Genomic DNA, 23,175 nt, shown 5'->3' with positions numbered 1-23,175 from the left:
TCGCACTGTACCTGCTCCACTAGCTGACTATATCCTGGACTGAGTTTATTATTTGTTTGTTTTTCTTTTGTTTGTTTCCTATGTATTTCGTCCATTCCCGTGGACGTGAATTTTCTTGGGGGGGGGGGGGGCGCACAGTGTAATAGGTGTATTTATGCTACGACCTGTACATACTCACTATTCATATTTCCCGCTTGTTCCCCTTGACGATGAGAGCCACCCATGTATAGAAGAGCGCATGCTCCTGTGGATCTCCAGTGTTGTCTGAGTTGTTGTTGTCCTGTTCTCCTTTTCATTCTTGTCTACACTCTTGTCGAAATACTTTCCATACTCAATACTATAAAACCCCTGTGTTCTGGTGTGAAGGGACTTCATTTTTCCGAAAGCTTGCAGTGCTGTGGGAATGGGTGTGTCCACCCTACTACTCTCCATTCTCCTATCCTCGTGATTTTTCACTCCGAGTGTATACATTTTATTGTATTTGTATTGATATCATTATCTCATGGCACATCATGATGACGGCTTGTAAAACTGAGACAAGGGTGAAAGCCAACCACAGCAGTAAAACAGATAAAAGAATACAAATAAGAGGCAAAGAAGGCAAAGGAGGAGACAAACCAGCAGGATATACATGAAACCTATAATTAATAATAATAATAATAATAATGACAGTTCGCATTTCACTCATTGCATGAGGTCAACGCATCTGTTAACAATTTCGAGCCAAGCAGCTCTATCAGAAGCAGATTGCACAGCATCCAGAAGCGACAGATTAATGCATTGTAAGTCTTTCTTGACAACGTCGATCCATCTCAGACGTGGCCGTCCTCGGGGTCGTCGTATGTCTGTTGTGTTGATCGACATTAGGAGGGCTTGGAAAGAGGACGATTCTTCGCCTTCCCTCACTACATGGCCGAACCACAGCAGTCTCCGTTGCCTGCAGACTTGGGATAGTGGGGTCTGCTCGGTTCTGGCATACAGCGCTGTGTTCGAGATTCGTTGTGGGTACGTGATACCAATGATGGTACGTAGTTTCTTCCGGTGCCATACATTGACGACGTCGGTTAATGTTTGCGATAAGGTCCAAAGCGCACAATTATACAGCAAGACAGGCAATATCAGGCAGGAAAACATACACAGCCTGGAATTCAGGTTGTGGCGTTTCCATGGAATGCCTGCAAATGCCCGATTTGCAGCAGACACTCTAGCTGCTATGTCTTCTGCTGTGCCTAGCATACTCCCCAGCAGCTTCACCGATTTCCAGGAATCATCTTCCTTGGTCACAGTGAAATATTGAGTTTTTGCCACGTTCAGCTTCAGATTGTCATCCGAGAAAACGGGTTCACACACACGGACGGTTTCTTCCACAGATGATCGCTCGTTCTGATGGGCAGTGGTGTCGTCTGCGTATTGTGTGAAAGTTGCTGGTAGGTCTGACGCGGGTAGAGCTTGCTCTCGGATCCTACGCATGGAACCTTCGGCGTAAGTTATAAACATTATTGGTGACATTGGGTCACCCTGGACGACGCCGATGTTTGTTGGAAATGGTTTGCTTAGTTGTTTACCAAGCTTCGTGCGGGCTGTTGTGTTTGATACTAGGACTGCAGTGGTGGACGTTGGTGCGCCAGCAGTGGCTAACCTCTCCAGAGCAACCTGACGAATGACAGTGTCAAACGCACCGCTGAAGTCCAATAGTGCCGATGAATATGACCAGTCGCCAAGTAGTGCGCGCTCACACATCGTCCTGGCGTAAAAGACACCATCCGTGGTCGATCTGCCAGGGCGGAAACCAGCTTGGCTCTCTGCCACATATGACTGCACATGGAGTGTGTGTCGTCGAGTGAGTATTGACGTCAAGATCTTACGGACGACGGAAAGGAGCATAACGGGGCGGTAGCTTTTTGGATGTCCTAGAGGCTTGCCGGCTTTGTAGATGGGAACGATGAGGCCGCAGCGCATGTCGTCAGGACAGTACTCTGTAGCTTGAACAACCTATAATTGAGCAGAGATTTTAGCAACAAAATTATCCATCGACGTGCTGGTCTTTAGTTTCATAATTCTCTCCAGTCACAAATTCCATTGATAATTGTGACAAAAAAACGTTCTATAATACTTTAATCGTCTCCATGGTTGTGATATGAGTGCAAATAGAGTTGTATTCATTGCTTTATTAAGATTATTCTCTCCACGTCCCCTTTCTTAGTAACACAGCGATTAATTTTGTTGAAACGGTGCTCGTTCTGAATCAACATTATCTTGATGACAATAGGGGATGATGAAAGAATTCCACATACAATATACCATGCATTGCTTTGGCTCTTTTTTTTAATGATTTTCACCATCAATGTCGTAGCATACCTTGATTCAAGTACACCGCAACCCGTGAGTCAAGAAGGACACACCCGTAACAGATGTTGGTGGAGATAGTGCCGATACCATATAAATTGACATAGAGACTTGGTTTCAGAATAAGAGGATTGCTACTCAGCCATCTACAAAGGACAAAAGAGATCAGAGGAAACTCGGGGTTAATAATCGGAAAAAAGGAAGATGTAGTGGCAGCTACTTCGACGGTGTCTTGTTACGAATGATTTTCACACCACACTGGAGCTCGGGCTTATCCAGTGACTTGATACTTGACTTACCCACGACTGCCATCCAGAGCACTTCCGAAGGCCATTTAACATTCGTTTCGAGAAGGCCATTTTATTCGTTTCGGAAACCCTGCGCCACTCTCTATACAACGTTTCGGGGAAATCACACCTCATCAGTTGAGCTTGAGTAGGCTGAAGAATATTGTGCTGAAGAGCATCACGTATATAGTGCTCTCCAGGTACAAACATCACCACGGGTATAACTTAGCACAGACACTCACATTTCAGCATAACAAATGCTTAGTGAACACCAAATAGCAGTCTGAGTTAGTGTCGCTCTGGGACGGAGAAAACAGACGTCGACGACCCTCTCTTATTCACAACGCTCTCACCTCCTGGCACAACAAAATTTCTTGCAAGTTAGCCCAGTCGAAGATTCGCTGGTATTATAGCGGTCCTGAGTCTGAGTCAAGTGTCAAGTCAAATCGGCGCAGAGGCGCTAGCTCCAGTGTGGGGAGCAAATCCTTTCCTAAAATACCATCGCCGAAGTCGCTATCACTACTTTGTATTGTGCGCGAAAAGCTGGTTTGGAAGTAGCAGCGTTGCGAATTGCGGGGCGTTCTCAACATTTTTATTTTTTTATATTATGTCTGTACCTCATAGCATTTCAAGACAGCCAATTGAGTTGTGGAGATGGTGCAAATCATGCAAACCAACCGAAAGTGTTAGCATCAGCCACTTGAAATAGATACACAAGTCCACAACAGTTACAGAAAAATACGAAAAGAAGACAAAACTAAGGTGCCGACACCACACGGGCACAGAAGCCCACCCACCGCTTCGGTCAACAGTAAGGGCCCATATTGCCTCCAGACCGACTATGCTTGACAAGGAAAATTCATTCTGGTTGGCATCATCTCGTCATGAGTAGTGTTTCCAGCGTATGTCTTCGTCGGCCCCTCCAGCCCCCTGGACCAGGCTCTGCGAAGCACGCTCCCATGCTCAGTAATGGTAAATAGCTCGCCGGGAGCTGAAGGGCGTGCCCAAAGAGCCTCCACCTAGCTCTTGAGATGATCATACCAAGAGAAGAAGAGAGGTACGCTCATAGTCATCCACAAACTCGAGATTGACTGCACGGACAGCGAAACAGGTGAATAAACAGACCCACACCTTGGTCGTGGAGGAGTCGGACTGCGTGATGAGCAAAGGTCCAAAGTAGTCCAGACCGGTGAACTCAAATGGATGAGCAGGGTTGACACGCTCAGCAGGTAGAGGCGGCATCAAAGGAAGACGATACAGTGGTGAGTCTTGACGAAGGCACACAAGACATAACTTCAGTTCATAGCGAACAGCCTGACGGCCATGACGAACCCAGAAGTTGAGGCGAAGCTGTGCGAGGGTGTGGCTTGGACCAGCATGCAGCAGGCGGACATGGATGTCGAGAATGATCATGTCCATGCCGCTTCTGTCTCCGCTACTCCCGTTTTATACACGCCTCCCGCTGCTGTGACCGTCCCTGTAAACGTCTCACTTAGTCAGCTGAGGAATTATCGTCTCTTTATTAGTAAAGAAGCAGTTTTATACAGTAAGTAGAATAACAGGTGCCAAGGTTAGCCATGAACAGTAAGTAAGGGTGTTGTTCCTCCAGATCCGCTTCACTCACTGACTCATGATACTGCTCGACCCTCCTCCTGTTGGTACTGTCCACAACGCGCGGTCCCTGGCCGTTTCTGGCATAGATCTCTGTGGAGTAGTTTGCTGTTGCCCTCCGAGGTCTCTGGATTAATGTGGGCGGCGTGGCAATTCGTGTGAGAGTTGGTGATGCCAGCGCGAGTGTAGGTGGGTCCACCCCAGCCACCTACACTCGCGCTGGCATCACCAACTCTCACACGAATTGCCACGCCGCCCACATTAATCCAGAGACCTCGGAGGGCAACAGCAAACTACTCCACAGAGATCTATGCCAGAAACGGCCAGGGACCGCGTGTTGTGGACAGTACCAACAGGAGGAGGGTCGAGCAGTATCATGAGTCAGTGAGTGAAGCAGATCTGGAGGAACAACTCCGCTCAAGGGACGAGCAGCTAGCAAATGGGAGACAAGTGGTCTGTACTGAAACGGAGGATGGGACGGATGATCAGAGGATGGAAGAGGAATTGGATGACGAAACGGTTGGTGAGGAGACAGAGGACGAGGCAGATGATGGTGGTGATGATGATCGTTAGGATGACGAGCGGAACGAGGAAGATGACGATGAGATGGACGAGGAGGAGTCGGGTGGGAAGGAGCGAGATGAGGCGGATGAATGTGTTGATCGTAAGAAGTCGGCTGTGTATCCACACTTGTTATCTCGTCCTGACTGTCTTGGTGTGTATGATGACTCTCATTTTTCAGTACTGTGTCGTGCGCGTTATGTCCAACAGTTGAAAGTCCTAGAGGCAGTTTGTATACGTATTCATAAGCCTGTTTTGTGTAAGCAGAAAGAGCACATTGTTGCACTGAAGTTGTATTCGTAGGTTGACACTTCGTTCAGTGCCTTCTCGCCTTTGGTTATGTAATCTTGTTACCTTTTTTGCGTTTCCTTTAGTGGTTTTATTGCACTTGTATCTTGATGTAATAATAATAAAAATTATAATAATACGTAGCCTATTATTACAGGGTGCGACAGAGCTCTTGGCTCTCGGCTCTCGGCCATTTTACGTAGCCTGTAAAAATGTAAAGAGTCACTGAGTACAGTTTAATTCAATATCCACGTCCAGTATTTATAATAAGAATAATTTGCTGCCATTTGTAGATTCTCACATGCGAGCAACCTGGGCCTCAGCAATAACCAGCTCAGCAGACTCCGGATGCCGAACCAATCGCTCACGAAAAGACCCGGTGAACCCCGCAAACACATGATGCCTGATCGCAACAGGGCAAATGAGAGACGGCATCTGACGTAAGATATTACGTGATAGTACTGCTCCTTCCTCCTTTCCGCTCTCAATAACGCGATTCGGCGATAGAGTGATGTCGCCGCTCTTCCCATGCCACCACTTGCCGACAGCACAACAGGCATGAACGTCGCATGCTCCACCTCTCTCACTCTCTCTCTTCATAGCATCGTCGCTTTTCTTTTTCATGGCACCAATAGACAGTGGTGTGTGTTGCAGATCGATTTAAGTGTGCATGAGGATTAAAAACCCGCATATCAAGTAAAGTACGCTCAAAACGACAACCCCACAAACCACTGACCGCCACATCAAGCCGCGCATGCTCTTCCACAATAGCAGACCTGTATCTCATTCTCTCTTCAGTGAGTGGCTGCAGCAGTCGCTCGATGGAGACATTGTGACAGGCCTCTTGAAGGAGAGAGGCTGTCACATCCCGGATCTCATTATGGCGGATAATGGTAAAACCACCAAGGGGACATGACAAGGCATGGTCAAACCATTGTCCCGTCCACAAGAGCAATGAGTTGGTAACTTCGGCGGCATCCAACCATAACAAAAGCACAAGCCGTCCATGAACTCAGCTTTGCTCAGGGAAAAGCCATGCTTTTTCAATGGACGGCAAGTCAGCCAACTCGAGGTGCCAGGTTCACGGGCGAGGACAATGGTGTGTCGCAAGGCGACCAACGCATCATTGCTGATACGCCATGCCGACTCCGCCTGGCTATGGCGTACTTCCTTCTTCCTCTTTGCCTTCTCTCGCTGGATGCCAATCAGAGAATTCCAAATATCAGAAACACGATCCACGATACGCCGAAAGAGAGATACTGTGATGGCGACAGACGACTCATACTGGGAGCACAAAGTCATTGGGCTGACCAGGCCCAGGCCACCTAAACGACAGGGCATTGCAAGTACTTCCCTCAATACTGTGCCAGGCGGTGGCCGACCCGTCATTGCTGGTATAAGCTTCGTGCTTATCATGTCCTCCAGTGGCTGGAACTGGGACGGAGAAATAGACTGAACGCGGCATAGGAAAGCCCAGCGACTTCCCAAGCCCAAGACACATGCATAATATGCTGCCTGGGGCTGCGAGCGAGCGAAATCAGCCAATCTAGTTAGCTCATCAGCCCACTCCTGGACCTTAGTCGATACAAAGTTCTCCTTGAAGTCAGCTGAGCCGATGGCTGCCCCCAGGTACCGAGCTCCATTACACGTAATGACGACACTGGTGTCGCTGAACAGCTCAACTGCCTCACGATAGCAACGCTCCTTCACCACCCGAATCGATTTTGATGTATTTGGGAAATATCCATAAGCTGGGCCATCACTTGCCAAGATGTCCCACCAACGACCGAGCCTACGCAACACACTCGCCGCTGCGGAATCATCTGCAAACCAAGACTGGATAGTCCCGGCTTGTTTAGCTTTGTGCACGAGAGGCATCATGCCAATGGCATACATGTATATTGCCAGAGGGTCTCCCTGGGTTGTTCCGTCCTCCGACAAGATGCAATCACCGTCGACATATAGGCATGCAGGCGTCCTGTAGGTGTTAATAAAAACAGTGGCCAGAGGCGAGCAAAGGTGTTGAAAATCCGAAAGCAGACGCTGCGATTCAGGCGGTTGAAACCATTTGTTGCGTCTGCCATCAGAATTCCATCGATCTCTTCTCGAGCAACCGCCTCCTGCATAGCATGTATGCCCGCCTCCACCACGCAGTCCTGACCTGCGCACAGCTGGGAGCAGCTAACAACCTGCTGAACCGCAGGGCCCACAATGGACACAATTGCTTTCCCCACAATGCGACGAACAACCTCGCCGATGCCAATTGGTCTGACACGGGGCCGCTTGTCCAAGGGCAGCAAGCGACATGCAGTGAACGCTATCAATGCACCAGCATCAATTTGCTCAGTGGCCACTCTCCTGGCACAAGAAGCAAGCGCATCACACAACCCATCCGAAGCGTCCGTGAAACAGGAGCACATATGACGCCAGGCCTCAGCATCCACACCGCTGGGTCCCGCTGCGCTCTGTGTGCCTAGCGCTGCCTGTCGGATAGCACGGCGCCCCAGCGAAGCAAAATAGATGGGATGCTGAGAAGGAGGCGGCTGTCCCGGTATCAGAGCTTCTTCGCACACGGGCTCAGCCTCATAATGCTTCTGCTTCAATATGTCGATTACTGGAACATCGTCAATTTCATCACTGATGCTGTGCACTCCACCACCACGATCAGCACCAAGGCAGCGCAGAGCAGCCGATAGCCTCCCAGATGCGACACAATCCGCAAACTTTCGTGCAGGATCATCAGGACGACCTCGAACCCTTGTACTGGACTTCTCTCAGAGATTGTGGATAGCCTCTGTTTCCAACAATAATTCAATAATCTGACCATGAAACCACTGGTCCAAACGCCTGTCCAGGAGCTTGGCATGAGCAGGAGGATACTGCGCGGAATCTGCAGCATCAGCATCTGAAATACTGCTGCCACCATCAACGCACTGTCAGCGTATGATCCTGCATCACCAAAACAGTTGAAATAAGTAGATAGAGTTGTTATACATCTCGGCCAACATTTCCGCGAGGCACTTGAAATGCATTCGTAGCAAGATGCACACACTCACCATATGCTGTGGAAAGAGCCGTCATAGTCTCAGATGCCATCAAATTCCCCAGACAAAACGTTTCACGAGGGGCTGTCACATGGCCGCAGTCATCCACACCAGGTACTACTGTGGTCGACAAATGTCGATCCTGAACATGTTTCTCTGGAGAAGACTCCGACAATGACTGAGCACAATGAACCGCACCACCATCACGCGCAATTGATGCACATGACGAAGCAGCACAAACACCATGGACAGCATCAAGGTCGTTACTGTCAGGAACCAATGCGACAGGGACGCTGGCACGCAAAGGTCCAGCCATGGAACTGCAACGAGAGACAACAGCCCCTGGCACTGTTGAAAGGTCATCACCCACATGTGCACTCTCATCAGCAGCCGCCATCCGAAAAACAGCATTATGGGTATGGTTCGAGTTACCACCCCCGCCGGCATTGGAAAATACCACGTGGTTCACTGGAAACAGAGGACCCACATCGCCTTCCGGCAACATTAACGAGATGTTGTGAGGATTCCGACATTTCTCACTCACGCCAGGTTTGCAATCCAAACAAGCCCGACCATCACGTTTACATATGCATTGCCGGCACTGATCAAATCCATTCTGTGCCTGATGCCTCGTCGCGTCTCTGGTGGTAACAGTTTGGCATGGAAGTTTAACCTCATAGTGCCATGGCGCATGGGCCTTCGTGCTCCCCTCCTGTAATGTGCTAGAATTAAGACCATAATTATTTGGCATGTACCCTCACTTCGTAGAGCACAACGGCGCGCTCTTCTTCTCCGTGATGTGCACAGTTGCACCTTCTCTCCCCCTCTGTTTAGAGGTGACATAACTCGCATCATTATTTTATTTTTTTGGCGCTACACTCTGTGTAACGCCGTTCACAGAGCACAATGCGCGCTGCCTTCTCCTCTGTGATGTCCTAGTTGCACCTTTTCTCTCTCTCTCTCTGTCCCCCCCCCCCGTTTCTGCATACTAGGTGACATAATTCGCATCTTTTTTGGTGCTACACTCTGCCTATATATACTGCTCTTGTGTGGCTTCCACGGTATTCATTGTTATTACCTGACGATGGCCAAGTGCTGAAACGTTGTAAAAATAACGGAACTGGTTCGGATGTGATGTGCAGCGGTATGGGAATGGGTGTGTCCACCTGAATTCTTTTCCCACATATACAGTTAAGAAAAAGTAGTTTTCCTCGTGACGTGTGGTCACTCGTTCCTGACACTAACGACAATGAGAGGCTTCATAACAAAGCATTTTAACACAGCGTCTACAACTGTTTCCTTCAATCAGTGCAGCAGATAATAATACTCACAGATAATCGAGGTTTGTTCATCACGTATCCAGCAGTACTCTATATACACACAGTTATAATTACTGTTCTCTGCGTTCAGTGGTGCAGTTGATAATACTTACAGTGTTTGGAGGTTTGTTAGACCAGAGAACACACCGTCACTTAAAGTCTGGATCTGATTACTATCAAAATTTCTACAAACGACAAAGCACAAAGACAATGTTGTTGTTGCTTAGTTCCGGGTAGTGCACAAAACACCGAGTCTAGGGTATAGTTGTTCTAATCTAAAAGGCCAAAACATGACGCTGTTTTCAGGAATAACCTAGACTCCTAACCACAACATGATTCATATGCAACTTGGTTAGGTTGCTCACTTCACATACACCACTGTAACATATAGTTTTCGTCATTTTTCTTTCCATTGTCAAGCATGAGGTTTGAGGTTTGTTGCAAAGCTAAGAAAACGCAATTTCTGAAGTTGCTTTATTTGACACTGCAGAAAAATAACTAACCACCCAAGCATGAGAATATATCCTGGCTTGAATTGTTACAAATTGCGTGAGAACTGAATATGACGTTAAACAGTATACCTAAACGGGGACTTCCCCAGGGACTCATAGTCTCATAGTCTTTGGCGGATCATGGCGGTAGAAAAGGTACAAAACCCGTTTTTTATGGTTCGTGTAGTTAATATTTTGTTATGTTGGCAACCGACATTTTTGTTAGGTACATGAAGAAATGGAGCAGAAATAACGGAAGTGCGTGCTATAAGGTTGAAGGTTCTGGAAATTTCAATGCTTTTCGAACAGAATCTGTCATTGTTTTAGAGAATTATCCGCAATGGGCGAATGACTCATGGCTTCAATTAGTAATCTAAAGGGCATAATTATAATTTTCGTTCCGCGGTTCCTAAAACTATAGAACATTTGTAAGTTATAGAGGGATACATGATTTTCCTTTAGACACTGTAGGGCAGCTCTGAAAACGTGGGACATTTTGCTGCTTCATTTACTGTGCGTGGCTGTCAAGGTATCCAATGCATGTAACCCTTTACATCCAACTATTAGGGTTTCACCTCTTGACGGCACCCAGTTACTGCTCTGGACATCTGGACACCGTCTTCTTATAACAACAAATGCTGAAAGCGCAGGAGGAGAATGGAAAACAAAGGTCAGGGCAGATCTTGCAGGCTACGCTGGTCAGGTCTTGAAAGTGCGGTGCATAGTCGGGAGTGCAAGTGCGCAGCGTAATGTTTTGGAGAAAAAAGGGACATTCGTTGGTAATGCATGGAGTTTTCAGGAACATTCTGTATCAAACAAAAACACGTCACTTTATCGGGAGTTTTTGTTTGAAATCCCCAGGACCCCGAGAGTAGTGAATGAAGCCTCTTTTATGGTCGAAAGAAACACAATGGATGAAAATGCAATACAAATTTAATGTGTCGCATCCCTGGCTCTCAGTGACCGGACCCAGGAATCACTACGAGCGGCAACTGAATAGACGTGTGGCCTCACGACAACCCGCAGGGCCTGCTGGAGAGCCGGGTCAGCCGGGTCCCGCGCCCGGCTGGGGAACTGCACGACCTGGCTGGACAGATAACACTGGGTCCAGTCTGACCCGGCTGAAAAATGTCTCAAACTGACAATGGATTCCTAAAATACCGGTATTTTACGACTCGCGGACCCTATCTGTTGCAAATCTAGCGCAACCGTACACACTACAGTCTACAAGCGACAGAAACTCGGCTAGGGTCAACTGGGGTCAACTGGTTCGAGCGCGATCTAGCCAGAGGCGAGCAGGAAGTAAGGACATTCAAAGTCGATGGGGCAGGCAGTCAAAAGCGTAACTTTGGCTATAGCTTTTGACACAGTTGCAAGCTTTCAGCCGACTGGTGATTTGGACGATGGAGCCCACAGCGAAGAGAAAAAGAACTCACGCTTTCCAAGACTCTTGGAAGAAAGGTCGACCCTGGCTGGATAACGACCATGCCAGTCTATCCATGTCATGCGCTTTGTGCAAGACGCATTTCTAAAGGAAGACGAGCGGCGGTGGATTACGTCGCGATGTTCTCTAAAATTTCCGATTTCCGGGTAATAAAATCGCCTTTCTGTTTTCCTGCGTTTTGAGCAGCCTTTTTGGTTGTTTCTGCCGGATGATCTGACCCGGCTTGATCCGGCTGGCCTGCATGCGCCAGGTACACTCTGACCGGGCTGTGTTGAATGTCTAGAGCAGGCCCTCAAGCCCAACACAACCCAGGGGCCAACAAATATAGCTAGCTTGGTCTAAGTTCAACCCCACACGATCAAGAGACAAAGACTGTTAGATTTACGTTGTGAGTAGTCATTCAAATCCGAGCTCAAAGTAAACCAAGACAGAGAACTGAGACCGAGTCTCGACTGCAGTAAAAAAGTGAGCAAGAGCTTCTTTTATAGCGCAATTTTGAGATGTGGCATGATCATTGCCTAGAATGATACGAGGTATTTCCAGGAACTACAAGAACCGGTAAAACTGGAATATGAGCAGCCAGTCAGCAGAAAAGCAGAATGCAAGTACGTAATCATTCGAGAAGAAAGAGAAAGAAAGACATGGAGAATAAAGACCAAATTGGGACGTGGGGAACCCGCTCATCCAACGTGCCATAGTTCAGTGGCTTCTTATGGTAAGTTCTGCTGCATTCTTGGTCTTGCTTGCGTGATACTCTGACCTGTTGCGCGGTGAAGGTTTGATTTATGCACACGTATCCTTTCTTGCACTTAGCTCTTGTTATACAATGTCATGTTATTCTTGCCTCCTTGCACGAAGCAAGGAGGCATCGTGGAACCCTGTAGAACATTGTTGTGACGTGGTTGTGCACAAAGCCTGGAGTCACATTTCCAGGAAGCGAAGCACTTCCAAGAAACGTACAACGCGAGAACCCACCTGACCTCGTTCCGGCTTTGGGTCACATGATGTGCCATGCCAAGAAGGCATGTCACCTACGTGGGAAAGGGCATGTCGCTCAACCTACATGCTAAGCACGTGGGACAAGACACTGGCCAAACCACATTCTATCAAAAGGGCATGCCAGCTCAGCACAGAGATGCTCACTATGTAGATCCTGCTGTCACATGACTATCAGGCAGCAATCGTCACGTTCAGGGACGTGACAAATGCAAACCACAAAAACCAGAAAAGTAACTTTATAGAGTAGTCGTTGATTTTCCGGGATATTTCCAGGAAAACCGGGAGTGTTCGCTTGTATAGAAATTGTGACGACAAATCAGGGACCAATACGTACAGAACACATGACCAATCACACACGACTCTCATTCCCAGACCAAACTAACACTGCGCATGTTCAGCATTCACTTGACAGTCGCTCTCACAGAGACGGAAAAAGATTCTCACACTCTGACACGGCGTAGTCTTGAAAACACCACATACTATAAATGTCACACATAACAACATACTCGCACGTACACTTAGGACCATATTTTTCCTGGTGTTGGGCTGACTGCTCAGCAAACTTTCTCCCACCCACTCTCTTGCTTTAAAGCGACGTTCAATTTTCGAGGAGAGTATTTTAACTCAAACCAGAGACAACTCGCTTGTGATTTGCAAACGTATCGCGTCGACTTCTGAGGATTTCAGGAGCTGAGTGAAAAGGACCCGTTCGACAGAAGTATCAGTAAAACGTACAGTCTATTGAGGTTCAGCAAAACAGAGTGGGTTCACATCTCTGCCTCCACCTCTGAATGGCGAAGATCCAAGCAACTTGGCTCTCTCTTGGGGGAAGAGCAAGATTTGAGCCCACGAATAGACCATGCATCAACATCGTATGGCCGCATGTATTCGCTCTTGATACGACGTTTTTTGTTTGTTGTTTGAAGTTTTATTTTACATCGCAAACCAAACGGGCATTGATGCCCAATATTATGATGGCGATGGAATAAAAAGTGTAGCTCGATAAAGCTTCACTTGCGAAAATGAGAAAACAGTCAAAAGGAAGTATTTGTACCGGTAATTACAAGTCAAGTTCGAACGAAGTAACAATCAGGGAGACGTCAACTTGTATCCGAGTAAACAAGGCTTTGTCTATGCAATGCCATCGTCCTACCAACGCTGTTCCACAACTGCGAAACCTGAGGACTGACGGAGGCTGCACTGGAGAAGCTGAACGTCTTCCATAGACGTCAACTACGGACCTTTTTCGGAATTAGGTATCCCGCCATCATCTCCAACAAAGAATATAGTTCCAGAGCGCACGCACAGCCACGCTCGCACATCGTAGCTGTCCGCCGTTTCCGGATGCTAGGTCATGTTCTGAGGATGCCCTCAGACGCCCCGCCACATCAGGCAATGGACAACTACTTCCGTCGAGATGTCACTGGTGTGCGTGGACGCCTAAAATCGAACCTGGCCACGGCAGTCAAGGCAAGCGCTGCTGCCAGAGACATGCCCCTGAAGATTGATCAACAAGAGCCCCGCCACGCTGGCGTTTTCAGAGCCAGCTTATGCTGTTTAGTATATATTTGTAGGGCTCTGTTATTCGTATGTATTTGTGCAGGCGTTGTGGCAGGATTCCTCACTGTAATTAACACAAAACTGAAAAGAAAGAAAAAGAAATGAAGAAATGAAGACCATGACCGATCTGAGTGAGTTCAGAATACGCGCTTTGGAAAAGCAATCATTGAGGGAACTCTCAGCCTGAGCTGGTTTTACTCACGGCTGCAATGCACGGAGTAGTGAACCCAGGACAGAAGCAGACCAGGCATCATGACTTTGCACATCTACCGTTAGGCATTACGCGATCTGTTTTTTTATTCATCAGCACTCAGCCGAAGCGCCGGAGATTGGCACCCACCGGACAAGCATCCAGCAGCCAAACGTGGGGCCATGCATCATAATTGTGGACATTAAATACGACGGTATGTAAAAAACAGAGAGAAACACACAACACTTTCTCAAATATGGATCATAGGAAACAAGGGAGGGTTTGGAGGAAAATGGGACCGCAAGACCTCCACCACCCACAACAGAGCGTTACAAATCAAGCACCTATACACAGAATAGCTACCGAGCCATAGAGAGCATTCGTTTGCACTTCAGACACCGAGCAGTAGCTGATGATACCGATGGTTTCAAGGTATCCTGGCAACTGTTTGGAAACAGCGCCCAAACTACCACAAGAACAAACTGATTATTCTTTTTCTCACTGAGACTTGGTTTTATTCTATCCCTCCCCGACCACAGTGTAAATATCCGTAACTATGTAGTCTTCAGACGTGACCGACAGACAGCCATACTAGGCAGCACAGAAGGAGTTATAGCAGTGTATGTCAAATCCAGTTTTTCCCATAGAATTACTAGGCTGCCACAAATGGAGGACCTCGGACATAGAACAACTCTGTCTTCAAGTAGGCGTCACTCAACAGCTTCCAATGGCATTCCATGTCTGCGACTGCCCGCCACATCGTACCGTATACGAACGCGACCAATTGTTCACTTCCTTCAGGCGTACCTTTGCTTTCAGGAACGCTGTATTTTGTTCTCCTAACCCCTTCTGGACATTTGCCTCCAGAAATGTTTTATCTGTAATCGTCAGAGAAATCTCGCATAACAACTAAACTATCGTAATCCGACATCATCATTATTCATTTTCTCATATCTTTCTCATACATAATTATAGTCCGGGGGCCAAAGTAGGAAAAAGTCACGTCTAATAGATTTCGTTCCGAGTAAGGGGGCATCAAGTTTTTTTCAATTTGAAAGTCAAGTATCTTCAAAATGCTGCAAGATGGTATGCCATTCAATCAAAATTTCCATCGGGAAGGTCATAAAATGAAGGTGGAAAGAATTGATGATGGTTGCCATGGCAAAAAATCAGTTAATTCAAATTTACAGGAGAACTATGCGATATTTTGATAAAATTCCTGCTGGATATAAATATATCCCATACGTATGACTAGTTGGCCAAGTTTGACTGAAAACAAATAAACTTCAGGGCCTCAAAGGTGAATTATAAAATCGGATCCACTGCAACTATACATTACTGTACATACGTAATATGCATGCACACCGACAACTGTACAATTATATTGGTGACCAGTGTACATGTGACATCTATCAAGCCTATTAGAAATGAATAGAGCAGTCTGTGACCAAAGGTGATCTAATGGATGTATGTATGCGAAGAGGAACATGTAGAGGGAAACAGAGCACGCCAAAGTAGTTCTCTAAGTACTGGTACCTATCAGTTGGCAGCAACAAAGAGGAGCATGTGGCATTCTTGCTGGAGCAGTGGCAGCCTCCGGACAACCTGAACAAGGTGCCCCAGGCAAGGAACTGGTTGCCACCGCAGGCCAAGAGTGCATAATTGTCAAGTCGGCTGGTGCAAGCATGGCGTCTACTGCTGTGGAGGAGTTGCTGTCAACCCAGGAAGAGGCTGACACCAGACTGCTCCTTCATGCAAGGCATGCAGCTGTCAGTGGGTATGAGACCATTCTGATAAGAACACCAGATACCGATGTTGCCATCATTGCTTGTTCTGTTAGCCATGTTATGCCGTGTACGTTGCCGGTGGAGGTTGGTGCAGGCAACAACCAGCGTACTGTCAACATGACCGCTATTGCAGAGAAGCTCAGTGCCGATGTTTGCAATGCTCTGCCAGGCTTACATGCGTTCAATGGTGGAAGTTCCACCAGCGCGTTTGCCTTTCGTGGGAAAAGTGCTGCCTTCAACATTGTCCAAGGTGATGGTCCCGCCAGTGAATCAGCACGCACACATGTACATGTAGCTATGTGTGAGCTTGGACGTGCATCCACACCCTTAATTTCACACCAGCCACTTTGGATGCCATAGAAAGGTTCACTTGTCAGATCTACAAGGCGTCCAAGTGCCAGCAGGTGAACGAAGCCGGGTATGAGGTGGTTTGCCAAAAAAACAGCAATCCAACCAGCTACCTCCCTGCATGAACGTTGCTCATGTCGTCGCCATAACAATCATGTTGTGCACTGATGTCTGCAATTGCACGCATGGTGCTCCTGTGGTTGAATGTTCTAACTGCCAAGAGGACCGTGACTGTGTCAGAAGCAATAACAAACGATGATGCGGAATAATACAAGTAACTGCACTATGAAGAGTCGTCCTGAGTCTGAGCCGACTTCAAGTTGGCCAACCTGGCAGGGCTTGAAGAGTCATAGATAGTGCAATGCACAACTTGCCTTTTGTCCTGTTTCCTGAACACGTCTGTGGTCCTCTGTTATGTGTGCATGCCACACTTCCTTAGCTGTATCGCATTCCTTGAAGATAGTGTTGCGTCACTGCCCATACATTTTCCTCTTCGCCATACAGGAATGTACATACATGTACATTTATCTACATTTATCTATCTATTTCTGCATGTACATGTATATCCATTAAATCACCACTGGTCACAGACTGCTCTATTCATTTCTTAGTTTTTTTTAATAGGTTTGATAGATGTCACATATACACTGGTCACCAATATATTTGTACAGTTGTTGGTGTGCATGCATATTTAATTACGTATGTACAGTAATGTCAATTTGCTTGTATAAATCCATGGTAGGGTACAATTCCTTTTCCTCCAGAGCATCCCTTATGTGGAATGCCCTTCCTGCTCACTTGAAAGGAAGTGAGGACTTTAGATCATTTTCTACAGAACTTTTGCACGCTCTAAATGACGAAAAATTGACTATATCCCCATATCCCCTCCTTTTTGAAAAATTATTTAACCAATAAAATAAGGCTTGGAATTTTTTAAACATGAATATCGACGGACTTGCCCCTTCTGTTCATGCATTGCCCTGCTCTAGTAATGGTTCATGAATCCGCCCAGTCCACATTCCTTCTCCGTTTCTCTCTAGTAATGGTTCATGAATCCGCCCAGTCCACATTCCTTCTCCGTTTCTCTCCGTTTTTCTTTCCTTTCAGTTGCATCTTCCTCTCTGCTCTGTTTTATTTTCTCTTCTCGTTCGTCCCTCTTGATATTTGTACTTTGTACTGTTGAGGCAACGAACTGAAATAAAAAATAAATAAAAAAGTAATGTATATTTGGAGTAGATCCGATTTTATAATTCACCTTTGGGGCCCTGATGTTTATTTGTTTTCAGTCAAACTTGGCCAACTAGTCATACGTATTGGATATGTTTATATCCAGCAGGATTTTTTGTCAAAATATCACATAGTTCTCCTGTAAATTTGAATTAACTGATTTGTTACCATGGCAACCATCATCAATTCTTTCCACCTTCATTGTATGACCTTCCCGATGGAAATTTTGATTGAATGGCATACCATCTTGCAGCATTTTGAAGATACTTGACATTCAAATCGAAAAATCTTGGTGCACTCTTACCGGGAACGAAACTTCAAAAATAACCCCCCTGGCCCCCAGACTAATATTCATATCGCAGTTTTCGGTAGGAATCGGAGAATCCTCTCTCCGGTGAGAAGGTAGTATTGCCTGTGCCCTGAGCGAATTGAAATAAGAGGATACAACAGCACCAACAAGCTTTGAACAGAAACAGCCACACTTGCCCACAATCTTAGTGTGTGACTTCAACGCTAAACTATGTGCATGGAATTCTACAGACCCGTTTACAGGAGAAGGGAAGCAAAGCTAAGAAAAAACAATTTCTCAGGGAGATATCCGCAGGGGGACGTGATAGAAGAAGAGGCCGAACATCACGCAGCACACCCTCAAGGTACACAATGAAAAGAACAGGATACAACGAGTAACCTTGGGGTGTGCCGCGGAGAGTGGGGAATGACAGGCCCTTAGCGGATAGGAGTACAACCCGCAGTACGGTGTTCTGGAGGAGGTAACTGATCATTAGCGGCAGCTCATGTCCATCTCGACGAGTTCTACTCAGCACTCGGAGATTACCTCGGTTCGGTAAGGTCCAGTTTCCTCGTTCTCGTGGCTGGCGACTTCAATGCCAAACTCGGCCAGAGGGATGACTCAGGCGGCTCGTGCACCGGTCGGTATGGTCGTGGACGTCGTAACTACAGCGGAGCTATGCTAGCGGATTTCTGTGAGTCGTTTGGTCTCTTTACATGTAACACTACCTTTTAACATCCAGTTAGGCATCTAACAACCTGGACAGGTTAGAGGCGCAACGCAAACGGCGGTTGCTCTATTCCCATAATCAAATAGATTTCATCTTGTGTAGCAGCAACAAGAAGCAGATTTTCACAGATGCCCGATCCTATGCTGGGACACTGGTGAAATCAGACCATCGGCTGGTTGTGGCATGCGCCCGTCTGAGCAGGATCTACGGTCTGTGAGCAAATAACAACAACAAAAAAGAACCGCGAAAGCTCAGAAGTTTCAGGTTCATAGATTGAGCGAGCACACTTGCCGGTAAAACTTCCAGTCCCAACTCACCCATCGGATCGCCAAAGACGCAGTAGACACATCCACACTGGAAGCACACTGGACATCAATCTCATCTTTCATACAGCAAACGGCAAAGAATACCATTGGACTGGCGCAGCCCCCCCCCCCAAAGAAGCAACAGTGTTTCATGGATGATTAGCTACATTCCTGGTCAGAAGAGAAAAAAGCGGCTGCGACTGCTGATAACTACAAGTAGAAATCTACAAAAAGTGGCTGATCTGAAGCATCGGCGGAACACCCTCTCACACCGAATCCGGCTGCGAGCAAAGGATCCAGCATCGAATGAGCTGGACGCTCGGGCGAGGGAAGTAGAAGCAAAGAAGGATACAGCACAGATGTTTCATGCAGTCCATCTACTCCAGTGACAAAAACAACAGCCTATCATTGTGCATGATTAAACGGGTAGACAAGTAATACAGCCAGTCTCAGTAGCCATCCAAATCACCGACCACTTTTCTAAGCTGTACACGCCAGAGCCTGGTGCACTGTTTCTGTGGCGGCCGGGCCTTGCAGACCAGGATTGCGCTATTCAGTACCGCCGGCTTTAGTGGCCCATTTCTGAGGCAGAGGTGACACAGGCAGCTGGAAAATTGAATAATGGCAGGTCAAGTGGTTCAGATAACATGCCAGGGGAGCTGCTAAAGTACTCACCTGCCCTCGTCTACTCCAATATCGCCCAGGCATTGTGTTCCCGAATCGGATCAGGAACGAGAGGCTCTATGAGCGTACTGGCGCGGTTCTTCTCAGTAGTATCATCTTGAGAGCTAGGTGGAGGCTCTTTGGGCACGTCCTCTGGCTCCCGGCTGGCTCCCCACCATCACTGGCCATGGAAGCGTACTTTGCAGATCCTCGTCCAGTGTGCTGGAGGGGACAACCAAGACGCACACTACCAACGCTACTACAAGACGATGCCAAGTGGATTGGACTTTCCTTGTCAAGCAAAGTCGATCTGGAGGCGTTCCGTGCTCTTGCTGTTAACCGAAGCGGTTGGGTGGGCATCTGTGCCCGAGTGGTGTCGTAGAAGATGTAGTGGCAGCTACTTCGACGGTGTCTTGTTACGAATGATTTTCACGCCACACTTGAGCTCGGGCTTATCCAGTGATTTGATACTTGACTTACCCACGACTGCCATCCAGAGCACTTCTGAAGGCCATTTAACATTCGTTTCGAGAAGGCCATTTTATTCGTTTCGGAAACCCTGCGCCACTCTCTATACAACGTTTCGGGGAAATCACACCTCATCAGTTGAGCTTGAGTAGGCTGAAGAATATTGTGCTGAAGAGCATCACTTATATAGTGCTCTCCAGGTACAAACATCACCACGGGTATAATTTAGCACAGACACTCACATGTCAGCATAACAAATGCTTAGTGAACACCAAATAGCAGTCTGAGTTAGTGTCGCTCTGGGACGGAGAAAACAGACGTCGACGACCCTCTCTTATTCACAACGCTCTCACCTCCAGGCACAACAAAATTTCTTGCAAGTTAGCCCAGTCGAAGATTCGCTGGTATTATAGCGGTCCTGAGTCTGAGTCAAGTGTCAAGTCAAATCGGCGCAGAGGCGCTAGCTCCAGTGTGGGGAGAAAATCCTTTCCTAAAATACCATCGCCGAAGTCGCTATCACTACTTTGTACTGTGCGCGACAAGCTGGTTTGGAAGTAGCAGCATTGCGAATTGCGGGGCGTTCTTGACACTTTTATTTTTTTTATTATGTCTGTACCTCATAGCATTTCAAGACAGCCAATTGAGTTGTGGACATTGTGCAAATCATGCAAACCAGCCGAAAGTGTTCGCATAAGCCACATCAAATAGATACACAAGTCCACAACAGTTACAGAAAAAGACGAAAAGAAGACAAAACTAAGGTGCCGACACCACACGGGCACAGAAGCCCACCCAACGCTTCGGTCAACAGTAAGGGCCCATAATGCCTCCAGACCGACTATGCTTGACAAGGAAAATTCATTCTGGTTGGCATCATCTCGTCACGAGTAGCGTTTCCAGCGTATGTCTCCGTCGGCCCCTCCAGCCCCCTGGACCAGGCTCTGCGAAGCACGCTCCCATGCTCAGTAATGGTGAATAGCTCGCCGGGAGCTGAAGGGCGTGCCCAAAGAGCCTCCACCTAGCTCTTGAGATGATCATACCAAGAGAAGAAGAGAGGTACGCTCATAGTCATCCACAAACTCGAGATGGACTGCACGGACAGCGAAACAGGTGAATAAACAGACCCACACCTTGGTCGTGGAGGAGTCGGACTGCGTGATGAGCAATGATCCAAAGTAGTCCAGACCGGTGAACTCAAATGGATGAGCAGGGCTGACACGCTCAGCAGGTAGAGGCGGCATCAAAGGAAGACATACAGTGGTGAGTCTTGACGAAGGCACACAAGACATAACTTCAGTTCATAGCGAACAGCCTGACGACCATGACGAACCCAGAACTTGAGGCAAAGCTGTGCGAGGATGTGGCTTGGACCAGCATGCAGCAGGCGGACATGGATGTCGAGAATGATCACGTCCATGCCGCTTCTGTCTCCGCTACTCCCGTTTTATACACGCTTCCCGCTGCTTTGACCGTCCCTGTAAACGTCTCACTTAGTCAACTGAGGAATAATCGTCTCTTTATTAGTAAAGAAGCAGTTTTATACAGTAAGTAGAATAACAGGTGCCAAGGTTAGCCATGAACAGTAAGTGCTAGAAGTTGCACAAGGTGTGCAACTGATAGGCGCGCACAAGCTGTGCAGTGATAGGCGCGTACATAGGTGTGCAGTGATAGGCGCGTACATAGGTGTGCAGTGATAGGCGCGCACAAGCTGTGCAGGGACAGGTGCGTACATAGGTGTGCAGTGATAGGCGAGTACATAGGTGTGCAGTGATAGGCGCGTACATAGGTGTGCAGTGACAGGCGAGTACATAAGTGTGCAGTGATAGGAAGGCAGAAGAAGGTGTAACGGTTACACCATCCTCCTCCTCTGGATTGTGCAAAACACAATAGAATGAAATACTTAAGAACACAAGTGGAGCAATGTTTCTTCCGGACTCGTCCTTGAGAAAATTCTCTGCCTCCCAAGTTGTCTCGTCATAACCCTTCCACTTAACCAAAACCCGGGTGTGCCTTTGCATACTCGGTGATCCAAGATTTCTTCCACAATGTACCCTGTTTTGCCGTCCAAATCAGTTGTAGGCGGCCGAAGCGGCTGGCGGCACCCAGTAATTGCGTTCACTTTGTATGGTTTCAGCGTGGTCACATTGAACACAGGGTGGCAGCGTAAGGTTGTCGGCAGGTTTAGGCGATATGCATTGTCATTACCTGACTAGGTGAGATGAGACGCCATAAGCTCACGGGGTGACTCCGTGACTGGGTAACTGGGTGACTGGGTAACTGGGTAACTGGGCAACTGGGCAACTGGGCGACTCTGGATGACTCAGTGACTCTGGGTGACTCTGGGTAACTGGGTAACTAGGTGACTGGGTAACTGGGTAACTGGGAAACTGCGTAACTGGGCAACTGGGTAACTGGGCAACTGGGTGACTGGGTAACTGGTGGAGTCTGGGTGACTCTGGGTAACTGGGTGACTCTTGGTAACTGGGTGACTCTAGGTAACTGGGTGACTCTGGGTACCTGGGTGACTCTGGGTAACTGGGTGACTCTGGGTAACTGGGTGACTCTGGGTACTCTTGAACTGGGTGACTCTGGGTAACTGGGTGACTCTGGGTACTCTTGAACTGGGTGACTCTGGGTAATTGGGTGACTCTGGGTACTCTTGAACTGGGTGACTCTGGGTAACTGGTGGAGTCTGGGTGACTCTGGGTAACCGGGTGACTCTGGGTAACTGGGTGACTCTGGGTAACTGGGTGACTCTGGGTAACTGGGTGACTCTGGGTTACTTTTTTTAATAAATTCAACACAATATTGTGGAAAGGTCACAAGACTACGAGACAAAACCAAAAGGAAAGCTTTACAATAATAATAATAATAATAATAATAATTCGATAACCGCAATCAGTAATACAAGCTGGATCGACATTTGTGTACACTGTATTCATGTATTGTAAAACTGTGGAGACAATGTGCAATAAAACGATGAAAAATGTGAAGAAATTGTGTAGAGAAAGAAAGGGATTCAAACAAGTTTTCGTACAACACTCATCAGGAATCGTCGTTGTACTAAAAACAACACACACCACGTCACATACTTCCACCTTGCGCACAACAACAAAGACCGAAGCGAGGGCGACCTAGAAAACAACCATTAACCACACAGCCGTTGCCTACACAACCCGCGGATCCTGGCTCTCAGACTGTGCTTGCTCCGCCGTCGT

The 23,175-nt window shown here is 47.5% G+C and overlaps 1 protein-coding gene across 1 annotated transcript in view; it reads right to left on the bottom strand.

The window, feature by feature from the left end:
• The window catches only part of LOC135813167 (slit homolog 2 protein-like), a 160,968-nt gene that overhangs the window by 24,039 nt on the left and 113,754 nt on the right, over positions 1–23,175 (bottom strand). Inside the window, exons 7-8 of the mRNA XM_065326386.1 lie at positions 9,570–9,641; positions 2,359–2,492 (exon numbers count right to left, since the gene is read on the bottom strand). Of these exons, the coding sequence (XP_065182458.1) occupies positions 2,359–2,492; positions 9,570–9,641 (206 nt within the window). The remainder of the gene's footprint in view (positions 1–2,358; positions 2,493–9,569; positions 9,642–23,175) is intronic.

This window comes from Sycon ciliatum, chromosome 3 (assembly GCF_964019385.1).
Source record: "Sycon ciliatum chromosome 3, ocSycCili1.1, whole genome shotgun sequence".
Lineage (NCBI taxonomy): Eukaryota > Metazoa > Porifera > Calcarea > Leucosolenida > Sycettidae > Sycon > Sycon ciliatum.
This window is presented reverse-complemented; position numbering and strand designations above follow the sequence as displayed.